The 20,933-nt window shown below is 36.8% G+C and overlaps 1 protein-coding gene across 3 annotated transcripts in view; it reads right to left on the bottom strand.

Annotated features, from left to right (window-relative positions):
* The window catches only part of LOC121996345 (probable polygalacturonase), a 38,990-nt gene extending 19,085 nt beyond the window's left edge, over positions 1–19,905 (bottom strand). Inside the window, exons 1-5 of one of the 3 annotated variants that reach the window (XM_042550281.1) lie at positions 19,733–19,904; positions 19,500–19,559; positions 18,997–19,368; positions 18,675–18,795; positions 8,839–9,013 (exon numbers count right to left, since the gene is read on the bottom strand). In XM_042550281.1, coding sequence (XP_042406215.1) covers positions 8,839–9,013; positions 18,675–18,795; positions 18,997–19,341 — 641 coding nt within the window. In that variant the 5' untranslated portion in view covers positions 19,342–19,368; positions 19,500–19,559; positions 19,733–19,904. Of the gene's footprint in view, positions 1–8,838; positions 9,014–18,674; positions 18,796–18,996; positions 19,369–19,499; positions 19,560–19,729 lie in introns of all 3 variants that reach the window. The other 2 variants (XM_042550283.1, XM_042550282.1) reach the window with 2 other exon arrangements.
* Between the last annotated feature and the right edge of the window lie 1,028 nt (positions 19,906–20,933).

Genomic DNA, 20,933 nt, shown 5'->3' with positions numbered 1-20,933 from the left:
ATATTGGACCGAGGAGCAAAGGGAGCAATCGGAGACGGACAAGGAGGTAACTAGAATTTTAATTAATTTATTACCTCTTAATGCGATATTGAATGTAGGTGAATACAAGAACGCAAGTGACCTTTGGAAAAAGGTAATTGCGCTTCATGAGAGTCCTACACAAATCCAAGAAGAGGAGGAGCCCAAAGAGAATGGCTCATTGGTCCAAGAAGAGAAGAATCAATCGGATGTTAACACGGGTTCAACATCCGAGGAGGAGAAGGAAGATGAGGAGGTATCATCCACATCTTCAAGGGAGGAAGAAGTGGAACCGTCCACATCTTCAAGTGAAGAGGAAGAAGAGCAATCCAAGGAAGAGGAGATCTTGGAAGCTCAACCCTCCACCTCAACTACCAAGAAAAGCATAAAGGACCACATCAAATGCTTTGAGTGTGATCAGATGGGGCACTATAAGAGTAGGTGTCCTTCGCTCAAAAAGGTAAAGGAGATAATCCCTAAACCTGATAAAGTTGCTTTAAGAACTAATGTGGGTTATAGGGATGGAGTCAAGAAGAAGAAGCACATTAAGTGTTTCACATGTAGTGAGTCGGGACTTACCACACGAAATGCCCAAGGGGAGGAGAGCTCAAGAAATTGGCACACTTGAAGAAATGGGAAAAGAAGAGAAGCTCAAGTCAAGTAGGAGTTTCAAAGGTAAAAGGGAAAGTAATCCCTATTTTGAAGTTTAATCCAAGTTCAAATTCCTTTATGCTTGTTAGGAATATTGAAAATTATGTACCCATGCATAATTATGGATAAAGGTATAATGATAGGAATAGGGTTAACACGGGAGATAACCCTAAGAAATCATACATTAAGGGTAGACCTAATAAGACCCAAACCACTTTGCCTAAGGGAAGGAAAGTGGGTGAAAACCTAAGCATTAATCCTAAGAAAGGGAGACATATGCCTAGGAAGGTGGGTAGGTCTAGGAATGTCCAAGGTGGACATGTTGACTCTAGGATTAGAACCCTAGAGTTGGAAAATCAAACCTTGAAGGCAAACCTTGAAGAAATGGAGAAAGTCCTAAAGAGGTTCATTATTGGACCTAAAGGACTTGACATGTATTTGGGTGGTCAAAGACCCAAAAATATCAAATTAGGTCTCTCCAAGACTAAAAGGAGGTCAAGTGCTAAGATAGTACATGACATTGGTAAGGGAGGTGTGACCAAGGACAAGGGAGAGTCATCCAAGGCCAATAAGAAGGAATATGCAAGGGTGGCATATAATTATGGCAAGGATGAGGTGTCCAAGCTGAAGGACAAGAAGAAACTAACCAAAGACAAGGTGTCTAAGGTTAAGAAGGTGAGTTTTGTAGGCCAAGTGTCGCCCGAGGTGCACCGAAGTGGCATAGCCATAGTGGATGAGTCACCTAGGGAGGTGGATAAGATTAAGAGTTCAAGGGGGAGCTCAAAGAGTATTTGGGACATATGATAAATGATCTTAAGTGAACCAATATGTGCCAAAGGGATTAGAGATGAATTTGAGTCTCTACTGTAGTTGGTTGGCACAATTGGGTTAAGTTTCAAGCATGGAAATATGATATTGGGGTCATATTACATAAAAATTAATTTTTGATGTATAGATATCATATAAACCCGTGCTAGGGAAGTATTGTGGTTTAGTATGGGCAGATACATCAAGAGGAAGCCAAAACTAGGACTTTAGGTCAAGGGTTCAATTGAACCATTTAGATAGTTTTGAATTTTGTGTCATTATTGGGATCTGTGATAAATATAATTTTGTAATATTTTTCCCAAGTAGACAAGGTTAAAATAGACTTCTCCACAAAATTTGGGAATTTTTGAAGGTTTGTAGAATTTCTGATGCATTTCTAAAGTTGGTCAGAAAAGGTTGATTTTTGCATAAATAGGGTACCAGTCGACTGGTGCAGATACCAGTCGACTGGTAACAGTATTTTTTAGCACAGAATGTCTCTGTAAGCTTATTTTGATGAGGGCAGTCGACTGGTTCCGATACCAGTCGACTGGTAACAGTGTATTTCGAACACAGAGGGCTCTATGAGTTGAAATCGAAGGGAATAGTCGACTGGTACCTAGTGCAGTCGACTGATACCAGGCTGGAAGTGTTTTTTAGCATTATAAAGTGACCAAAAGGATGATAAGCATGTATGTAATCTTATGAGAGATTAATACATGATGTTTATGATCATTAGAGGTCAAAGAGTCCAATAATTGGGAGATTGTTGGAGCTCTTTTTGATGTATGGCAAAGGGGGAGAAATTTAGATTTAAGTGGGAAACGTACACACCTTTGTATAAAATCCTAGCTAAGTGGAGCTTAGGTGAAGGGGGAGCGATTGTTTAGGCAAAGGGGGAGAAGTTTACCTTTACGAGAAATCTTAGCTCAAGGGGGAGCTTAGGTGAAGGGGGAGCCTAGGGATTTAAGTTCCATTATTTATGCATGAGTTGATTTGCATATTTATTTGCATATGTATTGCTATATTGTTTCCTTAACTTAAACGGGTTGCCAAACACCAAAAAGGGGGAGATTGTTGGAGCAATCTGAGTACCCTAGGTTTTGATGTTTGGGCAAAGGTTTAAGTTAGGTTTATTGTTGTATTTTATATGCATTGTGAGTGTGTAGGATATAGGTACAACAAGGAAAGTCCAAGTGCGATCTTGGCAAAGGAGGAAAGTCCAAGGATGAGTCTTGGCGGTATAAGTCCAAGGATGAGTCTTGGCGGTATAAGTCCAAGCATGTAGTCTTGGCAACGTAAATCCAAGTGTGACTTGGCAATGGATGAAGTCCCGGAGGTGAGGAGCCTCTTGGCAAAGGAAGACCCGACAATATGGACAAGGCCGAAGGAAGCTCCAGAAGGCAAGACGTGAAGGATGGGGAGACATCCAAGGGACGCGAGGCTGATGGAGGAGGCTAGAAGGCTAGGTCTAGGTTGGTCGGGCGAGGACGAGTGCTGAGTGATTGTACTCAGGGCAAAATCATATGTGTGTTATGATTACTGTAGCAGCACTGTAGCGATACTGCAGCAGTATTGTGATACTGTAGCAGCACTGTAGCAGTCGACTGGTACACTGTAGTAGTCGACAGATAGCCGACCGTTGGGTAACGGTCGGCTTCACTTAAAGGACCAGTCGACTGGTGCATATACCAGTCGACTAGTAGCGGGAAAGCAACTTAGTGTTTTCCTGTTGAGCTCTATTTAATAGAGCTCGGGGTGCTTGGGTATGGTTGACGAAATAGAAGTGGTTAACTCCTATTAGTAGTCTTTCAAAGCCTCCAAGCTCTTCTTGTGATCTAAGAGTGTTTGTATCAAGGTTGTGGTGAGATTTCTCCACCGAGAAGGAGTTTTCAGCTAGCCGGAGGTTTCCGGAGAGTCATCCACCGACGGATTGGGATCGTCCACCTTATGGACAGCCGTGGAGTAGGAGCTCTAATCTCCGAACCACGTAAACGCCTTGTGTTACGGTTTATTTTTTGTTTATTGTCTTTCCTTATTGTTTATAGGGTTTAGTTTTCTTCTTGTTAGTTTGTATTTTGTTTTCCGCTGCGTACTTAACAAGTGTAGGAAGTAACGATTTGGGTAAGACGCTATTCACCCTCCCCCCCCTCTAGCGGGCGTCAAGGTCCCAACACTTTTGACTAATCTTATGTTTTAATCTAGGGTTCTCCCACTTGGGGAACCCTAGAGCCTCCATCTCCAGTTGATTTTAATGATCTGTCCATCTCCAGAGCTAGGATTCCATCCAAGAAACCAATGATGTATCTCTATCTCATGTTTTGGATTGTAGGATGGTCAATTTCTTGTCTCTTGATTGTATTTCCTATGCAATAGAGTAGATCTCCAGATCTAGGATGTAGGGAGTAATTATGATGGTTTGATTGATGTATAAACTATGTATATGTCATTTCCTTGTATAATGAAGTGTTTATATCATGTTCTATATGTGTTATGCTTTGTATGTGTTTGACGAAATGTGTGTGAGATCAATACATTAAGATGTAGAGTTTTGGTCACCGTGTAGAGGGGATACTTTGGTTTGTTTAACCGGGGCCCTGTGACAAAGGGTATCCTTTACTCTCTAGGGTATCATCCTTGAAAGGGAGGGCAATTCCCTACAAGGGAAGCTAATTAGAGTGTTAGAGAGTTTCTCCCAGATTAATGTTAGGAAGTGACTTATGTAATCTAAATTTGTATGACCGAGGGTCTGTAAAAGAGGGTAACCCTTTAACCGGACTTTCTAGGTTACCTCTTCTACTTAGTTGCATTAATCTACCATTAAAAAGTAAATCAGATAACTCTAGAATTGTATGACCGAGAGGTCTTAGGGTAATCTTTTACTCGGACTTTCTAAAATTGCTTATTTACTTAATAGCGTTAAAACTTGGGTAAACTCTCCGATGCAATCTTTGCGGGATTGAGCTGAACTTTAGTTAGAAATTCTACAAGAGTGTAGGCATGGAGGTAAGGAGATGAACAATGCACAAGGACATTAACTAGCGTCATAATGAAATCGAACTCCTAAAACCATTCATCCACCATCCAACTCCTCTTTATTCACTTGCGCTCACACTCTTTCCCTCTCTCTTCTCTCTCTTTCCTCCTCTCTCTCTTTTCTCAATCTCTCTCAAGTGTTAGTGACAAAATCATCCTTCGATTGTCTAGATAATTCGTCATATGAATTCAACTAGTACTTAATCAATAGTCCCTGAATCGATATGTTTATTACTGATAACGTAACCGTGCACTTACGGTAGCGTAACAGTGGGACTACATATAGGCGTTGAGTTGAATTTAAGTAAGTTTAAGCTGAGGATTTAGTCAACTGAAGGTGATTTAGTTGCCTAAGTTGACTAAACAAGCAATTAAAGTTGATTAGCCAACAAACTAAATATTTTTGTCCATGACTAAGTCAATTGGGTAGTTAACTGGGTTGGATTCAATCCACCAAGCATAGTTGATTTGGAAAGGAAGACTATGATTAGTTGATTACTTATGTGATATAGTGATTTAGTCAACTAGAAGTTGATCGAGTGACTACAGAATCTTGACTACAGTATCTGTAGCGGAACAACATACTAGCACAATTAGTGATACAGTCGACTAGCTTAAATCATTAGTCGATTAGACTCCATTGGAAAGTAGATTTCATGCTAAAGCATGGCTACAGTGGAAGACTATAAATATGCACTAAGTGGAACTCGCAAAGATTAACTGAAACTCCTTATTCCTAACATCCTAAGCTCAATTCTTTAGTGCTCATAGTCTTTATTTAAGCTCCACACTTTATATTGTCTTCTTTGCAATTAACTTTCATGTTTATAAGAAGAAAATTGTAGGAGGTTTTTCTATCTCCAAAAGGATCCAATGAAGGAGAAAGGATAGCGGATCTCATAGAGTAACTCACTGATGAGTAATTGACTGTGAAGTAGGAATCAAGATTCTGAATCACGTAAAAGAAATTGTTAGCATTGCTTAGTCTTTAATTTTTTGTTTTGTTGTTTTTGCTGCATTACTTATCTTTGTTTATCTAAGCAAGCAATTTTAAGGAAGGCTATTCACATCCCCTCCCTCAGCTTCATCATTTGGTCAAACACGGGAACTAAGGCTCGCACAAGGAAATCTTACACAAAGAATTGAAAGTGGAAAATTTTCATTGGTTGGAACTGAGAATTACATGGAGACTAGGCTTTCATAGACTTAATTCTAATAAAAACCATGAAAGAAAAATAAGCAAATCAAGAAATTTAATTATCCTTATTAATTTACTACCCAGAATGAAAGATAATAAATCAAAATATACTAATTATTAAACCATTCAAATTGGAATTCAAAATTCAAATATTATCAAATTAAATTTTATTTTTCGCATCCTTCTCCTCACCAAGAAGAACTCAACTCTGTTGAATAGAGAATGGGACTTTTAAATCAAAATGCATGGTACTGCATGACATTTATAAATAGATCAGATGTTGTTGCTCCATCTGTTTAAGCAGCAAGGTGACAAAGCTCAACTTCAATAATCGAAGCACCATCAAACTCCAATTTCCAATCAACTAAGTACCTTTAAATGTTTTCATGAGGAGCTATCACTACCAGAGTATCCACAATACATTAAATCTAAGTGGGTTGTGTCATGGATGAGAGCACAAGAACCAAACTGTGTGAAAGCATGATCTATAAGTAAACCAACATAAAGGGAGAAACACTTGAATGTTTGCCTCTCTCTCGGTATGATAATAAATCCACAACATTTAAAACCGAACTAATATTCAAATTAACAATTAGTCAATAACATATACACTAGAAACATTCTTTTTCACAATTCAAAAAGATCTAAAGGTGAAAGGCTCTTTTTTTTTATAGTGTTTAAAACCATACATTTGTAGCCTTGTAAGGCAACACTGACCATGCCCCTCTCAAAGGGGAGTCACCCATCCTTCCACACAGTGGAGGGATCACTGCGTTCCCTACCCGACTACCCCCATGTCGCCTTGCATTGCCTCCACATTGTTGTGTTTCCCTACGCCACCTTTGTCTTGAGATGCCACTGCATCTCATGGCCCTCCACTGGCATTTTCCTCCAATCCAAGCTTTTCACCGCCCCTTCCCTCCAATCCAAGGCCTCCACTACCTTCTATCACCTAGTTGTAATCCTCAACGCCTCCTCTTGCAAAGATTCGGCTGCATTAGCCTCGTTTCCTCTTCTGTAAGAGCATAAGCAACCCTCTTCCTCCTCTTGTAACAGCTATCAACCACCACCCATCACCTTTGTCTTGAGATGGCCCTACACTGGCACTTTCCTTCAGTCCAAGCTTTCCACCATCCCTTCCCTCCGATCCAGGGCTTCCACTACCTCTATATATATATATATATATATATATATATATATATATATAATCCTCTCGGGAGGGTCTAGTGGCTAGCGCATAAGGTGTTATCACCATGAGGTCTAAGATTCAAATCTCGACAAAATCGAGATAAATGTCTCCCTTATGTGTTAGTCATTATGTCATTATTCCAAAGACTAGTAGTCACCCATGATTTACCTCCTCCGTGTTGACCCTGGGACGGGTTTACGGGGCGCTGGAGGCAAACGTATTCGTCTTTTACCACCATATATATATATATATATATATAACCAACTTTTCCTCTTCCCAAAAAGCTAGCGCAACCAGCAAACTCTAGTTGCAGCCAACATTCCTACTCTTGTGACGAGGCAAGACACTCTTGTCCCTTCGCTTGTGTTTGCATAATCAATCAAGAGAAGGGTTGCATTGAATGATTATAATCAATCAGAGATAAGTAAAAGATTATGCTTTATCATTTGAGTTCCTTTCCTTCTATAAATATTTTTCATGTCAAGAAGAAGCTCCCCAAATCCTTCACATATATGCATTAGCAAGTTGCTAAGGTGTGTTGAGAGCACAATCACTGCCATCTCTAATTATGAAGAACTCCAAACTAAACGATAAGAAATTAACACTTAGCTCAGCAATCTTTGTTCATATATACACTAAATTAACATTCTCACGCTGTTGCTTATTTGCTCCTGTTGCCCCTATAGCTTATCATGTGTGTTCTCGACCTTGGCAGCCACACTCTTGTCCCTCTTGTTCATCTTTCCCTCGAGATGAAACCATGCTCTTGTTGGTCCACATCTCCTTGCTCCCTCAGCTGCAACTTCATCCAAAGCTTGGATCAACTGCGCATCTCAAATCAGTGATCACACTCACCTTTCTTTCCTTGTGTTGCTGTCACTACTCACCACAGTGATCTCATAGAACAACCACCAGCATAGTGATGTTGCCTGAATTGTGGCAACCAGAGTGGCCTGAGCACAAACTATTCTGATACCAGTAATGTGGATATTATTTCCAGAGGCCCGTGTGACTGCTTTAGGATGCTTGGTGCCAAGGAAAGTTAATTTTCCCCAATTCTCAAGCTTTATGATTCGATTCTTCCTATATGCTATCGTTAGATAAAAGCTCACTACAAGATTACAATGAAAAAAAAACAAAAAAGACAACTATCAGATGTGAGACTGATCCCTCCACACAGCACTATCACATCATATGCCTTATGCATGACTGATCCCTCCCCAATATAGTAGGCAAGATGGCTAGAGCAACATATCTGGAGTTCATCTAATAACCCAAAATGAGTCCCTTTGCTATGTCATGGCTTGTTAAGGCAGAGAATGCATTCTCAAACAACATATTTGGTGTTTACCTAAATAAGGCACTTTGCCATGTCAGGTCTAGTTCAATGACTTGAGTGATATGGTCGAGAACAGCAGACTTGTCCAAGCCACTGAGCAAGTGTAGACCGAATCTCTTGTCATTCTAAAGCATCCCTTCGTGCACAAGAAGGTGACAGATCAATGTCCCAGGATAAAGGAAAAATAATGTTGAAATAATTGCAAAACGTACACTCAAAGAGGTCACATGGACTTCATATGACTCACATCCTACAAAATCAATGATCCTCTAATAGAGTGGCTTCATGATGGGGCATTTGTACATTCTAGTCGCATCAAATGGACCTGAATGGCTGACTAGAGGTGATAAATTAGGGCATCTACCTTATTGAGGATGACTCTACCAAACATTTCTCAATTGCGTGGAGTCCAACAAGTGGTGTCTCAGCTCCAACAATTTCCAAAATCTCTTGAACCAAGAACAAATATAGCGCAGAAGCAGTGTCAAATAGTCCTGAAGAGCATTATTTAAAGAAAAAAGATTGTTTTCAAATACTCAAAGGAAAAAAGACAAGCAAGGTTTGTTTTCCCATTATAATTATTATAATTACTATTCTCACCTGCAGTAAACAGGGTGAATGTTCCAAAAGGGTGAGTTGAGGAAGACCACGTTAGAGATGATGATATCTGTAGAATGCATAAGCTCCAAAAGGTTTGGTCTAGTAAAACGCAAGTTCCTCCGTCTCCACATATTCCACCACAAATCACCTTGGCCATCAATTGTCCCATTCTCACCTGTTGAAATTACAGTTAGGTGAAAAACAAGTAGCTGTGTATGTAAATTGATGGAAAGTTAAGGAGTGCATAATGAGAATAGAAAAAAACAACAATGAAAGAACAATAAATTTGACTAATGAGGTTGAGGAGGCTAAAATACTAAAGGTATGAAGGCTTGGCCATGGGTGATGAGATTGACGAGACAAAATACTAGAATGAAGGCTTGATGAAACAAAAAAAACTTAGGGAAACTATATAATTGATGGCAAGAAAATGACAACAGAATTGACTTCAAATCCCCTAATGGTCTTCCTGAGGCATGAAAATCCTCAAATATTTTCCACAGTACTTGGAAGTTGTATTCCGTACAAAGTTGTGCATGTGAACCAGAATTGCATTACTTGAACTTGTGAAATAGTTATGAGATCTTCAATTTGGTAACACAAATAAGATGTTTTCCCAAAAAAACATGCAAGATTCATCTTAGTAAAATTTTTGTTGCTAACCTAGGCAGGCAGCTTGTTAAGCTGTAAACAAAACCAACAACGTTCTGTACAGTAGATCATGTAGGCGAAATCTTGTTATTGCTTGGTAATCACTTCAAAAATTAAATAGAAAATGAATCAAGAATTACAGAAATGAGGAGATATGTATGTAAATTGGTGTGATGGTGATCCGAATTGCCCTACCCAAATCTAAGGTGTTTGCAAGGCTTTCTTAATGTTTCTTTAGAGCTTCATCATTGGGCAAAGAAAGAGTAGAAACTACTTTCTACTCTTTCTCTGTGGTTTGGCAAAGAGTCTGTGGTATTATACTTGTAGAATTTAGGGAAAGAAATTATTGTATTGCTTCTCAATGAAATAATCATTACACAGAACTAAACTGACTACATGTAATACTTAATAAACTGCAATACCTTTAGTACTCATCCACAAGATAGGTCCAGCTTGTAAAATACATTAAGACATAACATAATCTAGACATAACAAGGAAACAAGACATACTACTCTCATGCAAGAAAAACAAAACTTAAGAAATTAATAGAGAACATGATCACTTTGAGTATAGATCAACTGCCAATAATAACTTTAACATCAAATCACCTCTTCAACAAAGTGTTAGTGTCAACCCTAAGAGTCAATCATGAAATAATTGATATGAGATTATTGTATCATATTTTAAATAAAAGACAACATTTTGTGTTTATTATATTTGCTTTAAATTTGTGCAAGCTTGAATAAATATAATAATGTCCTATAATGGTAGGTTAGCATATCAATTAGTTGAATTGATTGTGAGAGAATATATAGAACACCACTCTCAATAGTTCCTAGTCAAGTATTAATATACAAGGGCAATATTAATGCATTGAGACTAGCATGACTTAATCTCACAAGTTATGCACATAAAATATCAAGTTAACACATGAGTATATATTAGAGAATATGTACTGAATTGACCGCTATGAGAATGTTTCATGGATTGTTATATGAGTGTCATAAACATTCTCATTGTGACTATTAGTATAAATAGTCTTTTGACTTGGAGTCACTACGTCCCTACATAAGAAGTTGTATGTTTTAGTATGTCACATGTAACAAGGTTAATTATAAAGTTGTTTGCAATAAGTTATGCAGAGGGATATAAATAGAATTTATCCCAGCATGGGAGAGATAAGTTATTGTAATAAGTTTGCAATAAGTTATACTGAGATGAACCCTTACACTAATAAAATTCATTACGATATCATTCTTAGTAGACTCTTGCTTTACGATCTCTCTATAACCCAGCATGGGAGAGAAAACACTTATATCTTTAAATACAATGACAAAACATCAAGTTGTTATGACAAAATCTAACCAGTCAAACCAAAATCTAAGTCGGCTCAATCTTCAAGACAGCCCCCTCAACTCTTCCCATAGTGTTAATTTGAAAAGAAGGAAAGGACTTAGGAATGATAATAGCCTTAGTTGCTCAACACCTTGAGGTTGGCCCTGCCACCTCAAGAAGGTTCTTAGATGAGTATCAGAAAGTAACTCACAAGGAGTTACCTAACGAACTAACACCTTGGCATATAGTTATAATTTACCTTTTACATAGATCACACAATTGCCAATTGCCAAGTACTCTACGCTACTGCATAATTCCTATAGAATGTGTTAAACTAAATAGGCAAGCATGAGCCCTTATGTTGTTGTTGTAGTCCCGAAACCAAATTGTTTTAATTAAGAGGATTTATTTGATTAATTCAGATGTAATTAAGAATTGAATAATTTAAATAGATAGATTTAGTTAGGTTTAATTAATTAAGTTTTCTTACATTATGAAATTTAGATTGATCAATTATATTAAAGAAATGGTTGAATATAAATATGTATAAAATTTATTTCATATCCAAATATGTATATAAAAAATTATATGATTTAGTATGCATAAAAATTTATATAACCCACGGATATAAATTTTTATTAGGTATATAAAAATTTATGACTTAGTAAATATATAAAAATTTATATAACTAATGTGTATAAATTTTTATATAAAAATTTATATGACTTAGTATGTATATAAAAATTTATATAGCACATGAATATAAATTTTTATTATGTATATAAAAATTTATATGACTTAGCAAGTATATAAAAATTTATATAACTCATGTATATAAATTTTTATATAAAAATTTATATAACTTAGTATGTATATAAAAATTTATATAACCCATGGGTACAAATTTTTATTATATAAAAATTTATATGACTTAGTATGTATATAAAAATTTATATAACTCATGTGTATAAATTTTTATATAAAAATTTATATGACTTAGTATATTTATAAAAATTTATATAACCCATGGAAATAAATTTTCATTATGTATATAAAATTTTTTATAACTTAGTAATTATGGTAGAAAGGTTCAAAGATGGATTAAACATGGCAAAACCTATATAATGCATTCTTCACCTTGGATTTTTGGCTACTTCCCAAAAACCCTAAAACCCTCCTTCACCACTGCCGGCCCTAGCCTCCGTCACCATCATTCCAAGCCCTAAGAGGAGGAGGAGAAGAGGCTTGGTAGCAAGATAGAGTTGAAAGCATGTTCTTCTCATATTATTTTTTTTTTAGTTCCTTAAATTCATGCATGTTTAGTTCCCTTGTAGTTTGATTTTAAGGGTTTAGGTCATGAAATCCTCATGTTTTGGGAACCTTGTGAGTTTGTTAGTTTTGGTTTTATTAGTTTTCCATGCCATGAAATCCAACTTATTGTTGATGCCTTTGGAGGTTAAGTTAGGTTCGGTTCCTAGAAATTTTGATACCATAAAGTTTGAACCCAAGTTTATGATTACTTTGTGTCATGTGTAGGTTTGGATCCAAGGGATTATGTTGCCATGAAACTAACCATGTTGTGCTTGAAATTTATGTAAATTTTCAGATTTAGTATAGTTACGTTTAAGTTCTTTTATTTCTATTTATGATCACCTTGGGCATCGTATGTTAATTTTTGGATAACTTTGTACACTATGGATTAAATTTCGAATTTTTATAAGGGGTAGTTTAATTACTGTTTTTTTAAGGTTAGTTATCATAAAGTTGCACTATCATTTGGTAGAGGGTTTCTATTAGTGATTCCTTCAAGTTAGGGATTTTGCATGCCCAAATTAGGATATTTTCCTCACTATTTTAGGGTTTTAAAATGTCATGAAATCCTCCTTGTTATGATAACTTTGTAGGCAATGTTGGTTTCAGATTATAAGGTTTAAGAGGCTATGAACTCATTTATGTTTTGATAACATTATATTAGTTCCGGATAAGAGTTAAGTTGCCATGAACCCAATTATGTTTTGATAACATATTAATACATGTTAGGCTCGGATTAGGAATAAGTGGTTATGAACTCAATCATGTTGTAATACCTTTATAATACCTACTAGTTTCGGATTTAGAGTTTAGTATGCAATGAATTCAACTATGTGTTGGATAAGTGGTTATAAACTCAATCATGTTTTAGTATGCTATGGATTCCACTATGTTTAAGATAATTTGGTATCTTATGTTAGTTTCAGGTTTCATGCTTTTGTAACGTCAAGAACCATAAAATCATTTGATAAAAAACCATATCCGATTGAAGTCAATCTTAAGTTAAACACTCCGGCTATAAAAAAATTAATACAGTACCCTAAATCAAGAAGATCTATAATGAAAACAAGATTCCATCGAATTTCAGGAGCATATAAGACATCATGTAGAAACAAAACACTACCACCACGGAGGTTGAGTTTGCAAGTGTGACTCCTTTAACTGCAACTCTTGCATTGTTTCCTACATAGATTCATTTGTTGCCAGCTGGTACCGATCGGTACTCTACAAATGTAACTCACTCCCAAGCTACATGGTTGGTTGCTCTCAAATCTATAATCCATAAAGCATAAGAATCAGCTAATAACACTGAACTAGCAACAAAATACTCAGGAAAAGAAGACACACTTGGATTTTCCTTTCTTCTTAATTGGGCCCTAGTAGCATCTTTCTTCTTTCGCTTCCCCTTCTTGAATCATTTCTTTTTCTTGGATCTAAATGATCTAACAGAACCAATAGCCACATAGGCTAGTCCAAAAAACCTTTTGAATTCAACTCTCTCCGCTTCCAATTCTACATGGGTGAGATGTCAATGAAAGTCTTAATATTCTGTGAGTTAGGATCTGCTACATGGTCCCCAAGAATCTGGAAGGGAATGAATAACTGCTTGAACCTGTTGTTCATCGGTCAACTCATGACCAGCAGTTTTAATCTCCCGAATTCTGTTCGAATCCCCCTGAGGTGTTGAACCATTGAAAGATTCGGATGCTTCTTATAGCTGTCAAACTTAATCGTCAGCTGTCGAAACTTGCTCAGACTTACTCCACTATATTTCTCCTTAAGGGCTACCCAGACTGCATGAGCCACAAGATACGACTCACATTCAAAAACTAAGTCATCAATTATTGAATTAATCAATATTCTCTTAGCAGTGGAGTTCTTCTCCTTCCATGCCTTATAGGCATCAAGATCTCGTCTGTTCTGTAGTGGGATCATCTACAGATTCTTACATAACTTATTTTATAGCCTCAAGAACTTTTCCTCACGAACATATTGTAGCTTGAGCTGTCAGATTTTGTAGTTATCCTCATATAATTTCTCTCTGTTATTGAGTTTAGCTATGATGTTTTTATTTGCCATGATCTAATATAAATAAACATATTATTTAGTATTCAGTGTAATTCATATGCTGCAATTTATGATTGACTCAATGTTAATTTGAGTTGGTTTACAAAATCAAGTAATAACTACATTTTCACTCATCATTTGTATGACCAATCAATTCAACATCAATACTATTACATACATCCCAACAAATGAACTAATCATTATTCTATCATGATTTGTTTAATTAAATGAACAAATCATTTAATAAAATGAACTAATCATTTATCATGTATCATGTAGATTAATCAGTATATAAACGAACATATCATTCACATAAACATGTTGTATATTGTTAACATATAACAAACTGACATGAACTAAATAGACTAATATTGTTTATATATAATGACAGTAATAATAATAATAACAGAACTCTAACAAACTAGATAGGCTAACACCACTTCCACTAGAATAGACACTAGTGCAGTGGCCAACATAATCCCCTTAAACTTGGATTCATTTGAGGTAATCTCAGATAGACCAACTTCAAGATTTTCAATTTGATCTATCATCGAAACTTCTCCAGAATCCTCCTCAGATTCTTCAAGATCCTCCTCTAGATCCTTCTCAAATTCTTCAGGATCTTTCTCTAGGAACTCATGGTGAAGTAGTTCCACACACAACTATGCATATAAGATTCTCCCATTGGAGAGCCTCCATATTTGGTGTGCTACCACCTTTGGATTCTCCGACAGTGAACAAATGAATGTCCAGATCCTATAATTATCCAAGCTTGGAAACTCTTCTTGTTCGAGTTTCCAGGACTGGTAATTATCCGTGCCATCTATAAATTAAAATTAAATAAGTCAGTACAAAACCAACTAACCAGTACAAAACCGGCTTAATTCAATTTATACAGACATAGAACCAATATTATTAATCAAGAAAAATAAATCTTCTTGATTTTTTAGGAGTCTAAATTAATTGACCCATTTGATCGGTCGATTAGGAATCCAAGTCCTGAGCTCTATCCAATCTCCTCGTTAGAACTAATCTAATTGGACAGAGATTTTCTGTACCTATATTCTGTTATTATTTAATCTAAGTCCATTTTAGTCAATCTCAGACTTATTGATCAAACTCAAGTCCGTTTGATCAACCTAATGTCCATTGGATTAAGTTTGACCCATTAGAACAAATCTAATCTATTTGATCAAATTTGACTGGTCCAAGCCTTATTAAATCAACCCAAATTGATTCTAGTTTGGATCAAACTAGTTCGGTTAAACCAACTAATGGTTTGAACAAAACCGAGGTCTAATTGAACCATCATAGTCTAATTAAATCAATCAATGATTTCAATCAAATCTGAGTCTAATTAGACCAATCTGGTCTGGTTAAACCTACTAATAGTTTGAACCAGACCTGGGTCTGATTTAAATTAAAGTGGTTCAAACCAATTAAGTTTGGTTCAGTGAACCAGATTCGTTTTAAGTCAAACTCAATCAATTAATTAAATCTAGTCTCAATTAATTAATTGGCATGTCATGCAATGCAATAAAAAACAAATTACGTTTTATTAATATGCATTTAACATGCATTAATAACAAACGTTATTTTGTTTTTCATGAAACCACGTCTTTTGCCCAACGCCGAAGCATGCCCGCTTCTTCTGCCGAAGCCACGCCCACGAGCACGTCAATGTCATTTCTGTCACCCCATGCAGTGGCGAGGTTGCCGACTACTACAATCAATTGCCGATCTTCTAGTGTCGTTTCTAGCGTTAGCTGGTCGGACACCTATGGTTATCCTCTCGACTTGGTCGTCGGTGTTTACAACTGTTTCTACGTGACAAACACGTGGTCGGCAGCAGTCGCCGATTCTTTTCATGCGAGGCGACTGGTATTTCCCAGCACTCGGCAATGGTGGCAGATCGCGACACTATCACGATTTCACTTTTGATGACAGCTCCGTCGGCGATTTCTTCAGCAATGAACGTGTGCATACCATTCGAACAAATCTAAAGGTATATTTGCACAGATCTCTTGGCTTATCATTTTAGGCATTTAATATAACAGATCTACGTGTATACTACCTACATGCACAAATCTATATTTGTGATCTTGGCTTATCACGGTAACAGATCATGTAAGCAAAAAGATCCATCATGCATTCTTAAAACTAGGGCAACGCTCTGATACCATTGTTGATAGTTCTAAAGCATGAAAAATACATAAATACAAAAACTATAAAACTCGCAGTGATCTCCCGTAGTAGATCTTGATCTTCGCTTTTCATACAAAACGGAAAACTCACAGTGATGCTCGGAGAAGATCGGAGAAAATATCGAAGAATAACTTGCCGTCGGAAGAATGATCACGAACAAATCGAAAAACTCTTCAAGATTCCACAAGCCAAATCCCTCTCTAATGGATGTTCTTCTCTTACAATCTTGCACACACGGACGAACCTTGCACAGAGACCTTTCATATATGGGACGAACCTTACTTTACACAAACCTTGCACACAGCAAGATCCTGCAAAACTCCCCTTTTCTTAACTCCAACAAGCGCTCCCCTAACCAATCGAAGTCATGATTGCATCTTAATTGTTGTAAATAGGTCTTCTAAAATTGCAGCAAATGATGCAACTTATATCTAAGTTACGTTGTTCTATGAAGAGGTTGTTAGATAAGATGAGTTATCCACATCGATAGTGTTAGATACAGTTGTTAAGCTTGTTAGTTATTTTGAAAGACCATTTAAAGATTATTTGGAACACAACTCAAATTCGCATTTGTATGACACCCTAGATTGATGGTCAAACTCAAATTATTAACTGATGGTCAAACTCAAATTATTAACTGCTGCTATAAATCCTACTTAGATGCCTAGTAGGAAACTTTAAGCTCAAGGATATGTGATTTTGTCTTGCCCATTGTCAAGTTTGTTTATAATAGATCCATAAATCTTTCTATGGGTAAAAGCTCATTAAGGGTCATCTATAGCTCTACACTTCATCATCTAGTTAATTTTATTTCATTATAATCATTTCCTTACCTACCACCTTTCTAAGCCAACTGAGGGCATTTCTAAGTGTATCCAAAAGATACATATTCATGGTAGGAGAAAACTTGCACAGAATAGTGAACTCTATAAAATTCACATCATAATCAAAAGGAATACAATATAGGAGAATATGTTGTTAATTGCATTTGTCCTGAGTGATTCCCTGAAAACACACATATAAAACTTCATGGTCAATCCATGGGCCCATTCCCTATTGTGAGGAAAATAGTTTCTAATGCTTACATTATCGATTTACCACTTAAAGTAAACATTAGTCCATTTTTCAGTATAGAGGATCTAATATCGTGAGGAGCATTCGAGCCCCTTTCTTTGTTGGTTGATTTGCCTATAAGTAGTACTCTAACTACTTCGGTGCCAACTCTTCCCACCCACTATAGTCATCCCATGTTACTAAGAATGTGATTCATATTCAAACAGTAGCACCTCATGGAAGCATTAAAAGATATTTAGTCCACTAAAAATGATTCATAGACATAGAAGATGAATGAATCATAAAAAAGAAATTACAACACATAGCACTCGGATTTATTTGTTGAGATTCAACAAAAGTAACTAGAACCATCTTCTAGAGAGGCACACTTCGCCCTTATGTGGGGGGTGGAAGAGTTGACGAAACATACTTCTACTTGCTAGAAAAAAGTTGAGTTCTTCTTACTAGGGAAGAATAACATAGTATTTTTTAATTAATCATTAGAGATTTTTAGGATTTTCAATGTCAATAGGAGTTTTATCAATTCAATTATTTAATTTTAAAAAGAGTTGCTCGGAGTTGTTAGGGTTTCAGGTAGCTCAGTCATGTTTTTTCAAAGATCCGATCATAATCTTGATCAATATAAGGGGTTAGAATCCCTTGCGCAGAATTATCTTTCAATTTAACAAAATTTTCCCTCTTCGTTCAACAAAAGTTTGTGTTTTAGTGACACAATTTGTTCGTTATGCATCAAATTCATAGAATGATAATCCAAAATTGCGAAAAGATTTCATAAGCCTTTTGTGTCAAAAGTTGGTTCGCCTCATGGGTTACATGGTAGAACCCATTTCTCATATGTTGTGTGGGTATATGTGGAAATATGCATCCCAATATTTCAGTAAAGGAGAAACCTGAACCTAAGGTGTTTCCAAGGCTTTCTTAGTGTCTCTCTGGAACTAAGCCATTTTCATCTTGCACAGGGTTTTTTTTTTCTAAACACAAAATTAGCCAGCTTTAAGTTCTTTGGTGCAGAACATGACAAACAAAAGTTCTTTAAAATTGCTACAAACCAATCAAAGTAGCTTTGCTGGTATCTCCTGATATAATGGTTTGCAGTGTAGCAGACACAGAATAAGCTAAACGTATTGTGTAAGTATATATGCCAACCACCACAGTAGTAAAAAATATCAAAATCACTTCTGCAAAAGCACACCTGTTATTATCACATCATGAAGCTTATTGCCGTGAATGAAACTCATATATCTCCCACCTGGTAGTTCTCTTCCTCTTCCATATGATGGTAAAGGATCAATCAGTGGCCAACTTGATGTATCCTGCAAAATGGATCATTCAGGATGGCAGAAGGGGATTCAAGCAACCCAACCATTACTGAGTCAACGACCAAACCACACACTAAAATTAATAGAAATGAAAAATAAAGAATACTGAGACCACATGATTGCTACTCCAGAATCAAATAATTGTCCTTTGAACAAATAAAATTGTTACGTAAAAAAGGGAGATAGAAATATAGCCTGTGTGGCACTGATGACGGCACCCTGGGCAAGGAAGAGCGTCATGTGGCTGGTGAGGTTGAAGGCCCCAGTAAGCCAGACACCGGAAGGGACGTAAAGAAGGGTTCCACCTGGTGCATTCCTTTGCTCAATCCAGGCTACCGCGCTCACGAAAGCCTCTGTGTTGAGAGTGCGCCCATCTCCAACCCCTCCAAAGTCTGTAATCGACACCACCTCACCCCGTTTCTTCATCGGCACGATCCCAGAGCACGTTTCATCCCCTTCCGCCGCCACAAAGGCGCCGCCTTGTAACAGCGCCAGTAGAATAGCCAACAGCAGGCGCGCCATTAGCAGCCTCCCCGCCATTTTTTGCGAGCGAGGAGATTCTCAAATCTAAGAGTAAAGCAAAAAGAAAAAAGGTGTTTTCATCCCTTTCTTCGAGTTTGACTTGCACAAAGAAATTACAAAATAAGGTCGGACATGCTTCTGAAACCACAAAACCAGCTCTGAACGGAAGAACCTACCAAGATCCTACATCTGAAAACATCAAGAGTGATATAGATCCAGCAAACCTGCGAACCTCTCTGTAAAAAAACATCTTGCCATTGTTTTTAGATTCATTAATGGATCTTTTACGAGGAGGCTGGGGACGAGGAAGAAGAATCCAAAAAGCACAAAGTGGAGAACCAATCCAAACGCAAAGAAGAAAAAGAAGAGAGAGAAAATTCCAAAGCGAGAATCGCAGAAGATGTACCACCTTGACCTCCTCCGGAATTAAAGAAGTGCAGAAAGAAGGGCTTTGTCGGAGAGCGCGTGTTTCGAGCTCGCAGCGCTTTCTCCGGAGTTGCTCCTAATCGGCTCTTGCAGCTCTATTGGAACTAGAAGTCGTATTAAAGGTAAAGGAAGACGACCGACAGCGGAATGGGGCTTCGACCCCTGTCGTCAAGTGCTGGTGCGCTTGTAACGGCAGCTGGCTGTTTCTGCGGGACATGGAAACCGCGGCAGTTTTGTTTCGTAAGGTTTTTTCTGTTTTTTTTTTTAATCCAAAGCCACCCGCTTTTCAGATAATTCTAATAAGTTAACGAGTCAAATTTAAACCGAGCTCAAAAATATTCGAGTTTAATAGTATTTAGTTTGAACCCGTGAGAATATGTTGATTTAGAGATTTGTGAATCTGTTTGTTATAGTAAACGATGATTTTAGTTATTTCAAATATCTCTCATAGTTCATCTTCATAATTTGTGAACATCTTTGTTATTAAAAAAAGATACCTTATAAACTTTACGTGAGTAATTGTAAGTGACATTTGACGTGAACTATCTAACATGATCAAAAACTCAAATTTATATTTCTCTTTCTCATTTGTATACAATAATTTTCTTCTTTTTTTCTTTTATTGAATGTTATTGATTTCTATAAATCAACATTATCCATCTTACAAATTAGTACCAAGATGATGTTGGTTTGCACCGTGGGCATCACTTTAGTTTTTACAAACCAACACCAAAGTGGATGGTACTGGTTTGATGATGATAGCACCACCTTAATACTGATTTGTAGAAATTAGCACTACCTTGCATGTAATCAAATGAGAGCCTAGGGTGTAGCCGAGTTGGTTATCATATGGTAAATTTGTAGAATTGAGCAAGGGTTGAATCTTGGTAAAAGACCGAGGAACTACCCTGCTATATGATCGCTAATTCGATTTCTTGATTTACTCTCTCACAATAGTGTGGGTAGTCGTAAGGGGTCGCCAACATAACGAATTTCACCTTTTGCATAAAAAGAGAGAGAAGAGAGTTGTTGCATATAAAAGAGAGAAATAAAAATTAGGTTTTGACGGTGTTAGATTGTCTACGTTGAATGTCGCTCATAGTATATATATATATATATATATATATATATATATATATATATATATATATAGTAATTTTAGCCTGGGCAACGTGTGTGAGCGC

The sequence above is a fragment of the Zingiber officinale genome, chromosome 6A (genome assembly GCF_018446385.1).
Source record: "Zingiber officinale cultivar Zhangliang chromosome 6A, Zo_v1.1, whole genome shotgun sequence".
Lineage (NCBI taxonomy): Eukaryota > Viridiplantae > Streptophyta > Magnoliopsida > Zingiberales > Zingiberaceae > Zingiber > Zingiber officinale.
Note: the sequence above shows the minus strand (reverse complement) of the source record. Positions and strands in the feature narration are given on the sequence as shown.